At 49.3% G+C, this 16376-nt stretch overlaps 1 protein-coding gene across 13 annotated transcripts in view; it reads right to left on the bottom strand.

Annotated features, from left to right (window-relative positions):
* p38b (p38b MAP kinase) overlaps positions 1 to 16376 on the bottom strand; it is a 434540-nt gene that overhangs the window by 57297 nt on the left and 360867 nt on the right. For all 13 annotated transcript variants that reach the window (XM_065454289.1, XM_065454297.1, XM_065454290.1 and 10 more), the window contains one exon: positions 1297 to 1470. In XM_065454289.1, the coding sequence (XP_065310361.1) occupies positions 1297 to 1470 (174 nt within the window). The remainder of the gene's footprint in view (positions 1 to 1296; positions 1471 to 16376) is intronic.

Raw genomic sequence — 16376 nt, 5'->3', positions numbered from 1 at the left:
TCGGTGTAATGTTGTCCAACGATTTAACCTGGAATGTGCATGTAAGAAGCATGTGACACCCCCTCGGGCATAATATTAGTTGGCCTGCCGGGCTCGGTAGGAAACATTGGTCACCACACCAATAAACACCGGCGAGCACAGCTGTTCGGGGTCAGCCATCGTTTGTCACCACCATGCTGCGGAGCATGTGTTTAACAGAGGGTGCCTCAAGCCTTCCCTCGTTCACGAACCTAGGCGGATTGTGACAGTGCGTGTCACTAAAGCCATATCATCTGCTAACAGAAGTCTTGGATTCTTAAAACATCATCTATGTCATGCACCACCAAACCTAAGATTGCTTTCTTACAAGTCACTCGTATGCTCTAAGCTGGATATGCCTCTGCCATCTGGAGTCCTAACCAAAATATTTAACAAACTTGCTAGAATCAGTACAATATCGTGCCACAAGATTTAATTCATTCTTGCTATTCATATAATGCCAGTATATCATCGTTAAAAGCACAGCCAGGCCAAACAACCCTGGCTTGCTAGTATGCACTCATAAGTTATTCACTTCATCATACGATACCCGCACATCAGTCCACCCTTCCAGTTGCCCGGCCACGTGTGCACACTGGCCTCATCATTCCTTCCACATTCAGCCTCGGACTGGAATGGCCTTTCACACGAGAATCACACAGCAATCACTTGCCTATCCATTTTTTTCAACTGTATAACATATTTAACAGTGAGCAGATGTGTGCTTAAACGCATTTTTTTCCAGTATTTAGTTTTTTGCTTTATATCTGTTACCCAACACTTCTGTAATACCCCCAATCCTGTGGACCTTTAAGCTAATAAAGTGAATGTGAAATTTAGATAAATCAATATTTTTAGGGTATTTCAGGAAATTTTTGTGTTGTTTTGGCTTCAACTGCCACATTTCGTAAAGATTAGAGTTGGCAGGTGTGGCTAAATACTACATTGTACTATACATAGCCATCAATCTTCAAGGGCATCGTACCACACCGCAAAGCTTGTGCGTGACAGCGCATTATCAGTACCTCTTCTTTAGCTCTAAATCCTGCCTGCTTTCACAACCACACGAAATGGCAGTGAGAATTAACAGAATTTCCAGTATTTTCTACTTTCTCTTGAAAGACAGCCAAGACAACCTCCTGACTGGGCACAAATTCAAATTTTGCCTAACTGTCTAGGTTCAACTTCTTGGCACGGTAAGGCAAAGTATCCGCACTTTATGAAACAATAATGCTCAAGCACATTACAACCTTTTATCACTGTAACCTGTCCACTCACGTTTCCACTCATGTACACTGAGGTCACGATCCTCGAAGGACTGATCGCAGGGCTCAGCTGATGGCTCGTCTGACGGGTCCGCCAGGCTGGCCAAGTACGGATGTGCCAGAGCCTCAGTGGCAGTGGGCCGCTTGTCAGCATCCAGTTCCAGCATGCGCTCCAGCAGGTCAATGGCTGCAGCAGCGAGGACACATGACCCACTGTGGTGTTCACGCGCTCATGACAGCAAATTCTCTACGCTGCACATTACACGTTAGATGTGTATTGCAATTCTTATTTTTGTATAGTTTATCCGCTCCTGTGTAAGGTGTGAAATCTAGGGGAGCAGTGCCAAAAAGTTGCAGTTTTGCCTCAAGCAATGACTGCAACAGCAAAGTACGAGAATGTTACACAAAGGCTCATTGTATAAATTGAAGTCTTCTGGGATAGGCAACAATGATATTAAAGCACACTGTAGTTCTCTCTAGTGCCATTCTTTGTCTTATTTTCCAGCCATCGTTAGAGACAGATGAGATCTCATATGAGTGGAAGCTGTCAAGGTCATTTTCAGCTCAGCAGATAAAAGCACATCGTCTACCTAGTGTCTCATGTCCGCAACCAGCTTTCCAAGCAAAGTCCTCAAACACATCATTGCATCACATTCAGAAGTTAACAGCTTTTTCTTTTCTAACCAACATCACTTCGGAAAAGGCATTTATTGTTCTCCTTTGGTTAAAAGGTAAAAAAAAAAAAAAAACGGGGCACTACGCCGACCAAAGTAAGATTTAAAAAAAAGACATTTCGGCTCCCAAACGGGAGCCTTGTTCACAGGTAAAATAAACAAAGGTGTTCGAGTAGCTCGCTTAAATAGTCTTGAACACGTGACATACCCGGGTTTTTGTTTACTTTTTAACCACGTTTCATCCCGACAAGAAGGGCTTCCGTCAAACTCTGAACTTTATTGTTCTCCTTTGTTCAACGGTGTGTACACTAAGTCATGGCTTCCAAAAACGGTTTTTATGTGAAAATACGTAAATACCGCATAAGCACAACACATCATTTATTTAACTTTCTGGCCTCAGGACATGCCTTGCATTATATTTGGGCTCATGACATGGATATAATGCCCCCCCCCCCCCCCCTTTTATTTTTCTGCTGCTTCAAACTGCAGTGTGAGCGAGCTAAACAACTAGGCACCACCACAATCGCTACCGTGTACACAGCCATGCTCAACACTTGGTGGCATGGAATAGGATGCTATTCTCGCAGACAGTGAATCAAGGCAGGACCCGATGACGTGTGCTCGTGCGGTGACTTGACACCGGAAAGAAGAAGAAGAATGTTTTGTGCGAGAAATTAGCTCCAGCACGCTAGCAGTGTCCACTATGTTATCACTGGGGCAATGGTTCCCAGAGATCAAGCTAAGCGCCAAGCTGGGAGATGAGGCACAGGAAGGCCCCTTGATCCCTACACATGCAGTTTGCAGTAATAATGAATTAAGCGCCCTGCAGGCATCTGCTTTTCTGAGTCATGTTCTGTTTCTCTGCGGTATCACTATGCATTATCATCATCAGCAGCCGCAGCCTATATTATGTCCACTGCAAGACGAAGGCCTCTAACTGGCATCTCCATTACCCCTGTCCTGTGCCAACCAATTCCAACTAGCACCCACGAACTTCCTAATTTCATAATAATCATAAATTTTATAAGCATAATATATATTTTTTCCCTGTTCTCAGAGACTGAAAGTCCCCCTTCGTGTTATATTCGTGGTTGTGTTATTTATGGGTAAATACAGTAGACTTTACTAATTAACTATTTCTGCCTAACAGCCTCATAGTTTAGGAACTGTCCTTCAGTAAAATATTCACTGTTCTCAATAACATTTCTTACTCCCTCAGTTAAGTATAATCAGGTGTTGCCCAGAGGAGCGTCCTAGTACAATTATAATCTTCTTCAACGACCTATCATCTAATATTATGTCATTCATTCAGCTCTCTGCCAATGATTGCATAGTTTACCCATGCTTCTGAGGCAAAAATTTCAATGATGTTCAAGAACTTTTAAGGTCAAGCCATTATATTGTTATGCAAGGATGAACGACGAGAGAGAGGAAGAAGAACGGAGACGCTGGCTGCTGCGTGCTGTTGGTGGTCAGCCATCTTAATTAACTACTCTCACTCATCCTCTATATATATTGTAAATATAGTCTTTCTATACTCGCAACATCCCCGTAACATATTGGTGGGAGGTGCAGGGTACCACAGCTAGAAACGGAGCTCTGCCGTGGACGTCGGATCACCATCCGCACCATGAATGACGTTAAGCACGCAGGATCAACGTTGTCGCCGCCTCCAACATCACCGTCGCCAGCTACATTGCTGTCATCTTCGGTTGTGGTTGTGGAACCCAAGGATCCTGGAACTTTCTGCAGGCCCGATGGCGCTGACGTCGAAGAGTGGGTGGCTATGTACGAACGCGAGAGTGGAATCAACAGATGGGACCCTACGCTAATGCTAGCTAACCTCTTGCTTTACCTAAGAGGCATGACGAAGGTGTGGTACTAAAACCACGAAGAGGAGCTAACCAGCTGAGACCAAAGCAAAAAGGAGTTGACAGAGTTGTTTGGCAAACCAGCCGGCCGTCAAATTGCCACAAAGCAAAGCCCAATCCCCCACGGAGTCCTATCTCTCGTACATCCAGGATGTGCTGGCACTTTCTCATAAAGCTGATCACGATATGACAGAAACTGAGAAGGACGGGCACGTGCTTCAGGACATTACTGACAACGCCTTTAATCTGCTCATGTGCAAAAGCTGCTCTACAGTTGATGCTATCATTAAAGAGTGCCGACAATTCGAGCAGGCCAAAAGCCAACACGTCTTGCACCCATTCGCCAGACTTCCCAATACTGCCGCAAGGTCAACGGGTAAAGATCAACCCGCACAGCAGTATGCATCCTCATCAGAGGACGTGGTGTGAATAGTTTGACATGAACTGGATACGACAGCACCCGCAGCTTTCTGTTCGCGTAGCTCTGATGCTACCACTTTTTCCGTTCCTCTCATACAAACCATCATTCATCAGGAACTTGAAAACATTCCTTTACATTCTGTATGTGCTCTCGCCAATCCCAGAACTAATGAACGCCCTTCTACTATTTTCACTCCACCCCGACGCTTCTCTCAGTGTTATTGCAACCTGATGGAGTGGAGAACTGTGGACGACCAGCCAATATGTTTCACTTGTCGCCGCATTGGTCATGTCGCCCGATACTGTCGCAATTCGTGGCCCTCAGCACCTCGCACGCCGACCAACCTGAGCAGTTTTGATGCAAATGCCCGCAATGTTTCACCCACCGCCGGGCCTAATAGCGCCGACAGCTCTGCTAGGAACACGTGGTACAGTCGCTCAACATTGCCAAGAGGACACCAGTCTCGTTCACTGCAAACATGTCATCCATCTTCCCGTTTGCCGCAGCCACGTCTCCTTTCATCCCCTGTGGCTTTTGGCTGCACCCTTTTGGAAAACTAAGAAATGCGGCCCTCAGAGATGGTGTTGCATTGCCTACTGCCGCAGCAAGTCCTCTGTCTGTGCCCACAAGGAGAAGTGTAATAGACATTAAAATAGACCGCGTACCCGTCCAAACACGCGACGACACTGGAGCCTATGTATCTGATGAGTGCTAGCCTACGTAGACGTTTAAAGAAGGTCCTCACCGTAGCAGCTGCCCAAGTGCTTCATGTGGCCGACGGCGGCGTGCTGGTTGTTCTTGGAATGTGTACTGCACATTTAATTATAGTCGGCCGCCCTACTTTTGTTCTCTTTGCTGTGATCGACAACTGCCCTCACGACGTTATCCTTGGATTGGACTTTTTATCCACTCATTCTGCTCTCATCGACTGCGCGACCGGCATTCTTCAGTTAGAACTGCCTCAACTTGCCGATGCTCCGAACACTGCCCCACTGCACTTGTGCTCGCTTCACGATGTGCGTCTGTCACCAGAGGCAGTTACTTGCGCCATTTTGACCACCCAGCCACAGGTCCCTGGCGGTGAATATGTGCTTCACCTTATCATCGACGTGCTTTTGAACCGGAACATTGCTCTTCCGCATAAGTTGGCCATGGTTACTAATAATGACATCATTCTACCGCTTCTGAATTTCAGCTTGTGCCCTCAAGTGCTTCCAGCCGGCATGTTCTTGGCGAGCATTTCTGATACTTTTGAATGTGATATTGAAGCTATGAATTGCGAGAGCAGTTTCTTAGCACCAATTGCAGCTCACAGCTCTGGTCCCCTAACGGATGACTTGGCGAAGATGATTGTACCTGACCTCACCTCTGCACAGGCCCCGGACATACGTCTCCTGCTTGAATCGTACAGTGACATCTTTGATTTTGGCGATAGGCCTTTAGGCCAAACATCTGTTGTTCACCACCGTATAAGCACCGGAGACCCGACTCCTATTCGTCGGCGTCCCTGTCGTGTATCGCATTCTGAACGTAGAGTCATCCAATCAGAAGTGGACAAAATGCTCCGCAAAGGGGTCATAGAGCCATCAGCCAGCCGTTGGGCTTCGTCTGTCCTCCTTGTGAAAAAGAAAGGTGGTACCTGGCGTTTTTTCGTTGATTACCGCTTAAACAAGATCACACAAAAAGGCATCTTCCCACTACCATACATCGATGACGCCTTGGACTGCTTGCATGGAGCTAAATACCTCTCGTCCATCTATCTTTGATCCGGCTACTGGTAGATTTCAGTTGATGAAATGGACTGTGAGAAGACTACCTTCATCATGCCGGATGGCTTATATCCGTTCAAAGTCATGCCTTTTGGCCTATGTAATGCTCCTGCGACATTTGAACATATGATGGACTCTCTTCTGCGAGGCTACAATGGACCACCTGTCTTTGTTACTATGACGACGTTATTGTTTTTTCTCCCACGTTTACCAGCCACCTTAACCGACTCGCTGTAATTCTTGCTGTCTTCCGAAAAGCTGGCCTTCAACTTAACTCTACGAAGTGTCAATTTGGGCGCCGTCAGATTATAATGTTGGGACACCTCGTTGATGCATCCGGTGTCAACGATCAACCAGGTCCAGAAAAAGTTTGTGCCGTACTCAGTTTTCCAGTACCATATTCTGCTTCTGATGTGCACTGCTTTATTGGCTTGTGTTTTTACTTTCACCATTTCATCAAAAACTTTGCTGACGTTGCTCAGCCTTTGACAGATCTTCTAAAGAAGAACACGCCATCCTCATGGGGCCCGGAGTAGGCTCACGCATTTGCCGCTCTCATCGGGTTTCTGACCACCCCTCCCATACTTGCCCACTTTGATCCATCTGCACTGACCGAAGCCCACACTGACGCAAGCGGCCATGGCATCGGCACTGTTCTCGCCCAACAACAGAATGGTACCAAGTGCGTGATTAATTACGCCAGCCGCCTGCTGTCACCTGCTGAGAGAAATTACTCCATCGCCGAGCAGGAGTACTTGGCTTTAGTTTGGGCTGTCGCCAAGTTCCGGCCATATTTGCACGGCCGCACATTTTCGGTTGTCACACACTCTGCTGGTTGTCTTCCCTTCGGGAACCAACTGGATGGCTTGGTCGCTGGGCTTTGCAGCTCCAAAAATTTTCGTTTAGTGTCCATTACAAGACTGGACGCCCCCATAAGGACGCCGACTGCCTCTTGCAGCACTCCGTGGATTCTCCCGATCCTGTTGTGCATGATCCGGTCACATGTGTGATGGCTTTGACTGACATGACCGACACGCGCACTGAACAACAATGTGATGCATCCTTACAGTCCATCATCACCGGAATGGAATCTAGCAGCACCAACGGCACGTGCTGCATGTTCATGCTGCAGGACGGCATCCTCTACCGCCACAATATCAACCCTGATGGCCCCAAGTTGCTCCTTGTTCTTCCTTGTCATCTGCTATCCCTCGTTCTTGAACAACTTCACGATGAACTGACGGCGGGACACCTTGGAGTTTTGCGTACATACGATCGCGTACGACGCCGGTTCTTCTGGCCAGGTCTCTACCACTCTGAGCGTCGTTAGTCGCCACTTGTTAATTGTGTCAGCACCGAAATAAATCTCTCCTGCCACCTGTCGGACGACTCTATACAACTGAAGTGCTTTCTAAACCGTTCTTTCACGTAGGCCTTGACCTGCTTGGCCCTTTCCAACGACAACTAGAGGGAATAAGTGGATCACCGTCGCTACTGATTACCTGACATGCTACATGATAACAAAGGTGTTGCTGACTAGTTGCACAACAGACGTCGCCGATTTTCTCCTCCATGATGTCATTCTCCACCACGGCGCACCTCGACTTACTTACAGACCACGGCCGCTCATTCTTATCTCGAGTTGTCGATGACCTCCTCCGCTCTTGTGCGGTGGACAGCTTGTGCTGTCCACCGCCTACCACTGACAAACAAATGATCTTATGGAACGTCTCAACCGAACAATCACAGAGATGCTGTCGATGTATGTCTCCAATGGTCACCGCGACTGGGACGCCATGCTGGCTTACGTGGCGTTCGTGTATAACTAGTCCCGACATGGCACCGCAGGATATTCACCCTTTTATCTCTTGTATGGTCGCGATCCCACATTGCCGTTTGAGTGACAGCACCCTCCCTTCTGTGCCACATGTTGCAATTGAGCACGCTCGTGAAGTCATCGATTGCGCTCACATGGCATGTTAGTCGCCCGATCTCATTTATTAGCCTCGCAGCATATACAAAAAGAGCGTTACGACTACTGCCATCGCAATGTTAAGTTTGCGCCAGCTGCTTGGGTGCTCCTCTGGTTACCATGTCATTGGGTTGGCCTCTTCCAGAAGCTTCTCTCTCGCTACACAGGGCCTTATGATATCCTATGCCAAGTTAATTATGTAAATTACGAGATTTCACCACTACACTTTGATGCATCCTCAAGTCAGATGGCTGTTGATGTCGTGCACATTTAGCAGCTCGCCTACCATGCGCCGAGACCGTGCTTGGCCACCCGGCAGTTCTGTTACGGAAGGATGAACGAAGAGAGAGAAAGAAGGTCGGAGACACTGGCTGCTGCATGTTGTTAGTAGTCAGCCTTCTTAACTACTCTGACTCATCCTGTATATATATATTGTAAATATAGTCTTTCTATACTCACAACATCTCCTTAACAATATTTTTATGGACCATGCCGTCTATAGTAATGCCACAGAAAACATGGGTGCAACAGGCCCACGCTACCTCTTGGTTTTCAAGTTCTTAGCTGATGCTCGGAATCTCTTGGGCTTTGTCTCTGACAGCCTTACTTATGCTGTTTGATTTCTCAATGCAAGCAAAGTCACATTTACTCTCTGCTGTCTTTGCACAGGTGCCTGCAGAAGATGTTAACACACACGGTCACTGCTGCCTCCAACATCCTCATGTTTATTGTTTTGCTTTTTTCAAACTTTCTGCCTCGAGGTGGCGCTTGTTCAGACACATTGTTACTACAAGCTGTTGCTTCTCTGCTTCCAAAACAGAACAATAATGTTGTCTTGCGGAGGCGACTGACTTCCTTGGTTCTCTTGTCATCTCTGTGTTCAGGATGTCACCTGTACTAGTCCCAGTGTCTCAAACAATGCATGGGAGAAGTCTTCATGCAGCCACTGCAGCAGCTAGCCAGTAATGTTACAAGCGTGAAGTGCACTCCTGCACTTAAAGGGACACTAAAGGTTACCAAAAACTCAAGTTAAAGTGGTAGAGCAATGTTCTAGAACGTCTAAGGCGTCAATATAATCGCTAACAGAGCTTTAGTAACCGAGTAATTGAGGTAAATGCATGACACGATTTGAGACCCCCCCGCGACATTCCGGTACTAGCCCGATGACGAAAGCACTCCTCATAATTTGTGTTACTAATACTCAACTACTCGTATTAAAAATATCATGTCATTCGATTATAAGACGGAAAAAATGCTACTTGTCTACGTCTATTCGATTTTAAGAAAAAATAACATTTTGACGTTACCCTTCAGTAATATGGGTGTTCGAAAGGTTTCGTTTTCGCTCGACTCTGCACCGCGCACGCTTTGGAGTTTCAGTAGTTTGGTTATCGCGTCATGCTGTGAGGGTTCTGCTGGCTCGCGAAACTTTCATTTGGAACAAGCAGTGAGAATGCCACGTCCATGTGATGTCGTGGGAAGCCCTTGTTGCTTTCCCGCTCCGCAGAGCCAGTGTCGAGGCCGCAGTCGTAGTACGCAATGACGCCGGCAGCGCGAGCCCTCAGCAGCAGGTCGCGCTCGTCAGTGCTCAAATCGCTGAAGTTCAGCCCACCATCGCGAGCCAATCTGTCGGTGTCAGGGTCCATTGCTACGAGCGTCGAAGTTTGCGTCATAGAATGAAGTGCTAGCTTATGGGCGTCCTGCGCTGGAGTTTGAGGTATAGTAGCGGTGCCTGGTGGCGGTGCAGGATACAACATCTGGGTCGTACCAGCTTGGGTCATATTGAGCCCTGGCTGTGTCAAAGCACGTTTCTCGGCCGAGTTTTGCGTCAATTCACACTTTTTTTATGCTCTGCTGCGAGTGCGACAAGGCTCGTCACTTTTCACAGACCACACCGACTACGCTGCGAGCTCGCCGCAGCCTATAGTTTAACGAAAACGGACGCTCCGTGTGCCGTGGGACGTAATGCTGGGAGCACAAGGAATTGGTGATGCCGATCCGGAGAGACCTAGCCCAGCCTCGAAAAGGCGTCACCGTCATTACTTCTGCGTCGTGGGCTGCCATGAACAAGAAGGCCTGAATCCCAACATCAGATTCTACCATTTTCCTTCAAGGCCTCACGAGGTGGAGCGTCGGGCGCGCTGCATAGCTGCAGTTCGTCGCGCTGAGTAAGCGAAACTTCGTGCCATGCTCACTGCTTCGCCTGTCTTGAAGCTTACTTGATTATCTGCGTTCGAAATTTCGGTCTTTTGCACTTACAGTCCCGACAGCAGACCGACATAGCAGCAGGCATGGCTGGTAATTCACGATTCGAGACCCGGCCACAGCGACAATTAACAATTCGACCAATGCGAAGTGGTGAAGTGTGTGCAAATGAGCATAAATGGTCGGGCTCATTCGATGACAATTTACTACTCCACTACGAGCAGCACGGGTTAAGAGAGTTAAATGCGCTCATCCTTGATCTCAAGCCAGCACGTTGAGGCAGCGCAGCAAAGCAGTATTGATTGCAGCACATCGATGTTCGAGCGCTGTCATTAAAAGCTACATCAAGCAAGCAGCGCACAAGCTCGCGCTACAGCGCGATTCGCACGCACGTGCGAGCTCATATCCACTGCATCAGTTTAGCGGCATGCAGTCAACAAAGATTGCAAGAGGCCCGCCGTTTGGCGGCATGTCGAAAGAACGCTGCCGTCGCAGCGCGTACGATCGTGCGCTCGAGCAGTTCGTACATCGCGGCGCGTACCGTCGTGTGCTCGAGCAGTTCCGTACACATGATGTCTGCTTATCACTGCTGTAGATTCATTTATAGCACGCATTTCCTTGCGTTTGTGCACCTGAATCTAGCAGCTAGCGTGCAAACCTTACCTGTAGTTCCACTTCGTACGCGACTCGTTTCACTTGCGATTGACACCGTGCTAAAGCTTCACCGCCTAATTCTTGAACGGCGTACACGTATTCGGCACTGCATAATTTCTTGCCTTTACGCAGCATGCCACCCCTGAAAAAATCTTCGGCGCCCGATATACGCAGCAGGCCGTGCTACAACACAACCGAAAGTGGCGGGTCTATATTGTAAACGTGCTTTCCGAAGCAATATGATGGGTGTAACGTTAAGGGATAAGAGCAGATTGGGTGAGGGAACAAACGCGAGTTAATGACATCTTAGTTGAAATCAAGAAAAAGAAATGGGCATGGGCAGGATATGTAATGAGGACAGAAGATAACCGATGGTCATTAAGGGTTGTGGACTGGATTCCAAGGGAAGGGAAGCGTAGCAGGGGGTGGCAAAAAGTTAGGTGGGCGGATGAGTTTAAGAAGTTTGCAGGGACGACATGGCCACAATTAGTACCTGACCGGGGTTGTTGGAAAACTATGGGAGAGGCCTTTGCCCTGCAGTGGGCGAACCAGGCTGATGATGATGACTGTGCCCTGTGACAGTTGCGCCTTCCCATACTTGTTATGCTTTTTAACGCATACATCTGGTTCTTGCCTTTTCCTAGGTTCTCATTCCCTGCTTTTAGGCTTCCTCTGTTCCTGAGAGCATGTTCAATTCTATCCATATTATACTTCCTTATGTCAGCTGTCTAATGCTTGTTGATTAACTTAGAAAGTTCTGCCAGTTCTATTCTAGCTGTAGGGTTAGAGGCTTTCATACATTGGCATTTCTGATCTGATCTTTCATCTCCTGCGATAGCTTACTGGCATCCTGTCTAACCACCAGTTACCACCGACTTCTATTGCACACTTCTTTATGATGCCCTTTAAGATTGTCGTTCATATTGACACGTGTACTCATCTTTATATCGGGCAACCATGTTTCGCCGCCTAACAAATGTAATCGCACAGCGTGGGACGCGCCTGCGTGTATCCGAAGTTTCTGGAAAGTTATCGATGCTCCTATCCACTGTCTGTTGTCGCTGAACCTTATGTTATCTGATTTCATCACCTGACGTGAATGGTGCAGAACTTTGTGGAAGGCACGCGGGTCCGAATGATTAGTCTGGAACATTTGACGACTGCACTATAAAAGCCGACGCACTTGACCCGCTGATCAGATTTCCGATGATCGCTGACCGTGTTCGCCGCTATCGTTGTGCTGTAAGTGTAGTCTGTTTTTGTGGGCACAGGTTCGCCCAATAAAAGCTAGTTTTGTATTCCACCGAATTGTTGCTTTCTTCACCGTCACTACCACATGACATCTGGTGGAGGTGCTTGTGCGTTCATGCACCGAACGCCCCCGCAAAGCCCCTATCCAAGCCCGAAGCCCGAGGATAAAACCAACATCGCCCAAGACTAGCGTGCTAGCCGCAGGCTGCAAGCACTGCCCCCAGAACACGGACTTCTACCAGAGACGACAAAGAAAATCGCGGTCAAGACAACCCCAATGACTGCCCCAGCGTCCCCCGTGATCCTACAACAACCTCGGGACCCACCAACCTTCCATGGAGCAGCGATTGAAGACCCGGAATCATGGCTGGAGACCTACGAACGAATCGCGACATTCAACATCTGGGACTCCAACGACAAGCTGCGGCATGTCTACTTCGCCTTAGAAGACGCCGCCAGAACGTCGTTTGAAAACAGGGAGTCGACCTTGACAACGTGGGACCTGTTCCGTAGCGGCTTCCTGCGCATCTTTACACGCGTCGTGCGCAAGGAAAGGGCCGAAGCTATGCTGGACGCCCGAGTGCAGCTACCAAACGAGAACGAGAACGTTACCATCTTTACGGAAGAAATGAGCCGTTTGTTTCGCCACACCGACCCGGATATGGCCGAGGAGAAGACAGTCCGCCTACTGATGCGTGGTGTAAAGGAGGAACTTTTCGCCGGAATGGTAAGTAGCCCACCGAAGACTGTCGAAGAGTTTCTTTGTGAGGCGACGAACATTAAGAAGGCACTCGAGATCCGAAACCGGCAATTCGATCGGCGCACGAACTCTACAAACTATGCCAGGGTTCAATCACTCGTACGGTAAGGTCGTATGGGAGGAGCCGCAGAAGTTCTAACCAAGGACGCAGTCCCAAGTGGATCCAATCGCTGAAATCGTCAAAGAAGAGGTTCAGCGATCGCTTGGAGTCCCTGAGGTGCAACCACGATCACCGCAACCTCAGCCGGAAGCGATGACCCACGCCGCCGTCACCTGCCATCAAGGTCCCCCTCCGTGACAACGCCAGGGCCCTGTAACGCCGCAATTCCGTCGTCCACCACCGCCGCCGCCAGCACACCCACCCGTCGCCCAGCGCAGCTACGCGAGGAAGACGGACATTTGGCGAGCCCCCGACCACCACCCGCTCTGCTACCACTGTGGCGAAGCCGGCCATGTGTACCGCCGATGCCCATACCGCGACCTGGGATTGCGACGGTTCGCCGTCGATGCACCGCGCCCTCGGGAAGGTGAACACCCTCGTGACATCGCCGACTACTTCGCCACTACTCAGTAGAGCCCTCGATGACCGTCCCATTCACCTTCACCAAGCCGCTACCTGTCGCCGCAGCACCGACCATACACTGGCGCAGCCCGGGGCCGGTCAGCGAGCCCATATCCGGAAAACTAAAAGCAGCAACTGATGGAGGTGCGGTTGCTGTTTGTCGAACTGACGAAGATCCTCCGCCGCCGACGAAGACGACAAAGAGACCATCTCAACAACATAATAACGACATGCCGCCATCTCGACGAAGTCGGGAAGCCAAGACTACACCGACGAAAGACGACTTGACGACGTGACATTCCAGCTTCAGTTCAACACGAAGCAGCCATGATCCGACGCCAAGACCTAATTGCAATGCCAGACAAAGAACCACCGACCTCGACATGCTTCTCGATGGCCACGCAGTCACCGCTTTAGTGGACACAGGAGCCCATTACTCCATCATGAGTGAACCCATCGCCGCGCAGTTGAAGAAAGTTAAAACTGTATTGGATGGCCCTCAAATTCGGACCGCTGGAGGACACCTCATCACGCCGACTGGAATCTGCACGGCAAGAATAACCATTTATGACCGGACTTACCCTGCCACCTTCGTTATTCTCCAAAAGTGTTCACGAGATGTCATTCTCGGTATGGACTTCCTGGACCAACACGGCGCAATCATCGACCTGAAGTTGAACTCAATAACGCTGTCGGAAGATAAAGCGATGCCACCGGAGAGCCCTCGTAGTCACCACGCCTTGAGTGTGCTCGAAGATCAAGGGAGCATCCCGCCTCGCTCCAGCATTGTTATTTCGGTCGGCACCGAACCACCCACTGACGTAGAAGGCGTCATCAAAGGTGACCAACGTCTACTGCTAGACCGTGAAATTTGCGTCACAAGAGAGATCGCTCGACTACATGGAGGGAAAACTGAACTGTTGCTGACAAACTTCAGTTGGGAGTTTAAGCACACCAACAAAGGCACGACAATCACGTACATCGAGGAAATTGTGGAAACCAGTAGGCGTTTGTCCTCTCGGATTCCGCCGCATCTACCCCGACGACCATGGTTCCCGAACCAGACTACGACATTATACCAAGTCTCCCCATGATTAAGCGACAGCAGCTGAGAAGTCTGCTCCGATAATACAAAGGCTGCTTTTCGACGTCATCGAGGATTCGACAAACACCAGTCGCCAAGCATTGCATAATCACCGAGGAGTGCGTTCGACCACTCCGCCGGAGCCCTTACCGAGTTTCGCCGCGAGAACGTGAAGCTATAAGAGAACAAGTCAACGAAATGCTGCGCGACGACATCATCCAGCTGTAGAAAAGCCCGTGGGCATCCCCTGTTGTCCTGGTGAAGAAAAAGGCCGGAACCCTACGTTTCTGCGTCAATTATCATCGTCTGAACAAGATCACGAAGAAGGACGTATACCCCCTCCCACGTATAGACGACACATTGGATGGGCTCTGCAACACTAAATACTTCTCGTTGATGGACCTAAAGTCTGGCTATTTGCAAATAGAAGTCGACGAAAGAGATCGCGAAAAGATGGCCTTCATCACCCCAGATGGCCTCTACGAGTTCAAGGTTATGCCATTCAGACTGTGCTCAGAGCCTGCAATGTTCCAGCGCGTGATGGACACGGTTTTAGCAAGATTGAAGTGGCAGACCTGTCTCGTTTACTTGGATGACGTCGTTGTCTTCGCCGGAAATTTCAACGATCACCTTAGGCGGCTTGCAACAGTACTAGAGGCTATCAAATCATCAGGGCTTGCTCTGAAGCCAGAAAAGTACCGCTTCGCTTACGATGAGCTTCTGTTCCTAGGCCACGTCATCAGCAAGTTTGGAGTCCGCCCTGACCCGCACAAGAAAGCTGCCATTGCAAAGTTCCCGCTGCTCATCGACAAGAAGACAGTGCGTAGATTTCTTGGCATGTGTGCCTACTACAGGCGATTTGTCAAGGACTTTTCACGCATCGCTGAGCCGCTGACAAAGCTAACTAAACGTGACGTCGAGTTCAAGTGGGAAACGCCGCAGGCCGACGCATTTCAAGAATTCAAACGACGCATGCAGTCGCCGCCCGTACTTGCACACTTCGACGAGCACGCCGATACTGAAATACACACTGACGCCAGTAGCCTAGGCCTCGGTGCCGTGCTAGTCCAGAGAAAAGATGGACATGAACACGTGATAGCTTACGCTAGCCGGTCGTTCTCAAAAGCGGAAGGCAATTATTCTACAACCGAAAAGGAATGCCTCGCCATCATTTGGGCTACAGCGAAATTTCGCCCGTACCTATATGGCAGGCCATTCAAAGTCGTCAGCGACCATCACGCTTTGTGTTGGCTAGCGAACTTAAAGAACCCTTCAGGACGGCTGGCACGGTGGAGCCTCAGACTACAAGAATACGACATCACTGTAGCATACAAGTCCGGACGAAAACACTCAGATGCCGATTGCCTATCACGCGCCCCCACTGACCCGCCACCGCAAGATGACGAGGATGACAAAGCCTTCCTTGGCATAAGCGCGGAAGACTTCGCCGAACAACAACAAGGGGAGCCGGAGCTAAAAGGCCTAGTCGATTATTTGGAAGGGCACACCGACGTTGACCCTAGGGCATTGAAGCGTGGATTATCTTCGTTCACGCTTCAAAACAACCTACTCGTGAAAAAGAATTTCTCACCAGTCCGCGCCAACTACCTTCTTGTTGTTCAGTCGGTGCTGCGTCCAGAAGTACTGCACGCCCTACATGACGATCCGACCGCTGGGCACCTCGGTTTCTCCCGGACGCTATCGAGGATACAAGAAAGGTATTACTGGCCGCACCTAACTGCCAATGTCGCCCATTACGTCAAGACATGCCGAGACTGTCAGCGACGCAAGACACCACCGACAAGGCCAGCGGGATTACTACAGCTGATCAAGCCTCTTTACCGACCTTTTCAGCAGATCGGAATGGACT

The sequence above is a fragment of the Dermacentor albipictus genome, chromosome 6 (assembly GCF_038994185.2).
Source record: "Dermacentor albipictus isolate Rhodes 1998 colony chromosome 6, USDA_Dalb.pri_finalv2, whole genome shotgun sequence".
NCBI lineage: Eukaryota > Metazoa > Arthropoda > Arachnida > Ixodida > Ixodidae > Dermacentor > Dermacentor albipictus.
This window is presented reverse-complemented; position numbering and strand designations above follow the sequence as displayed.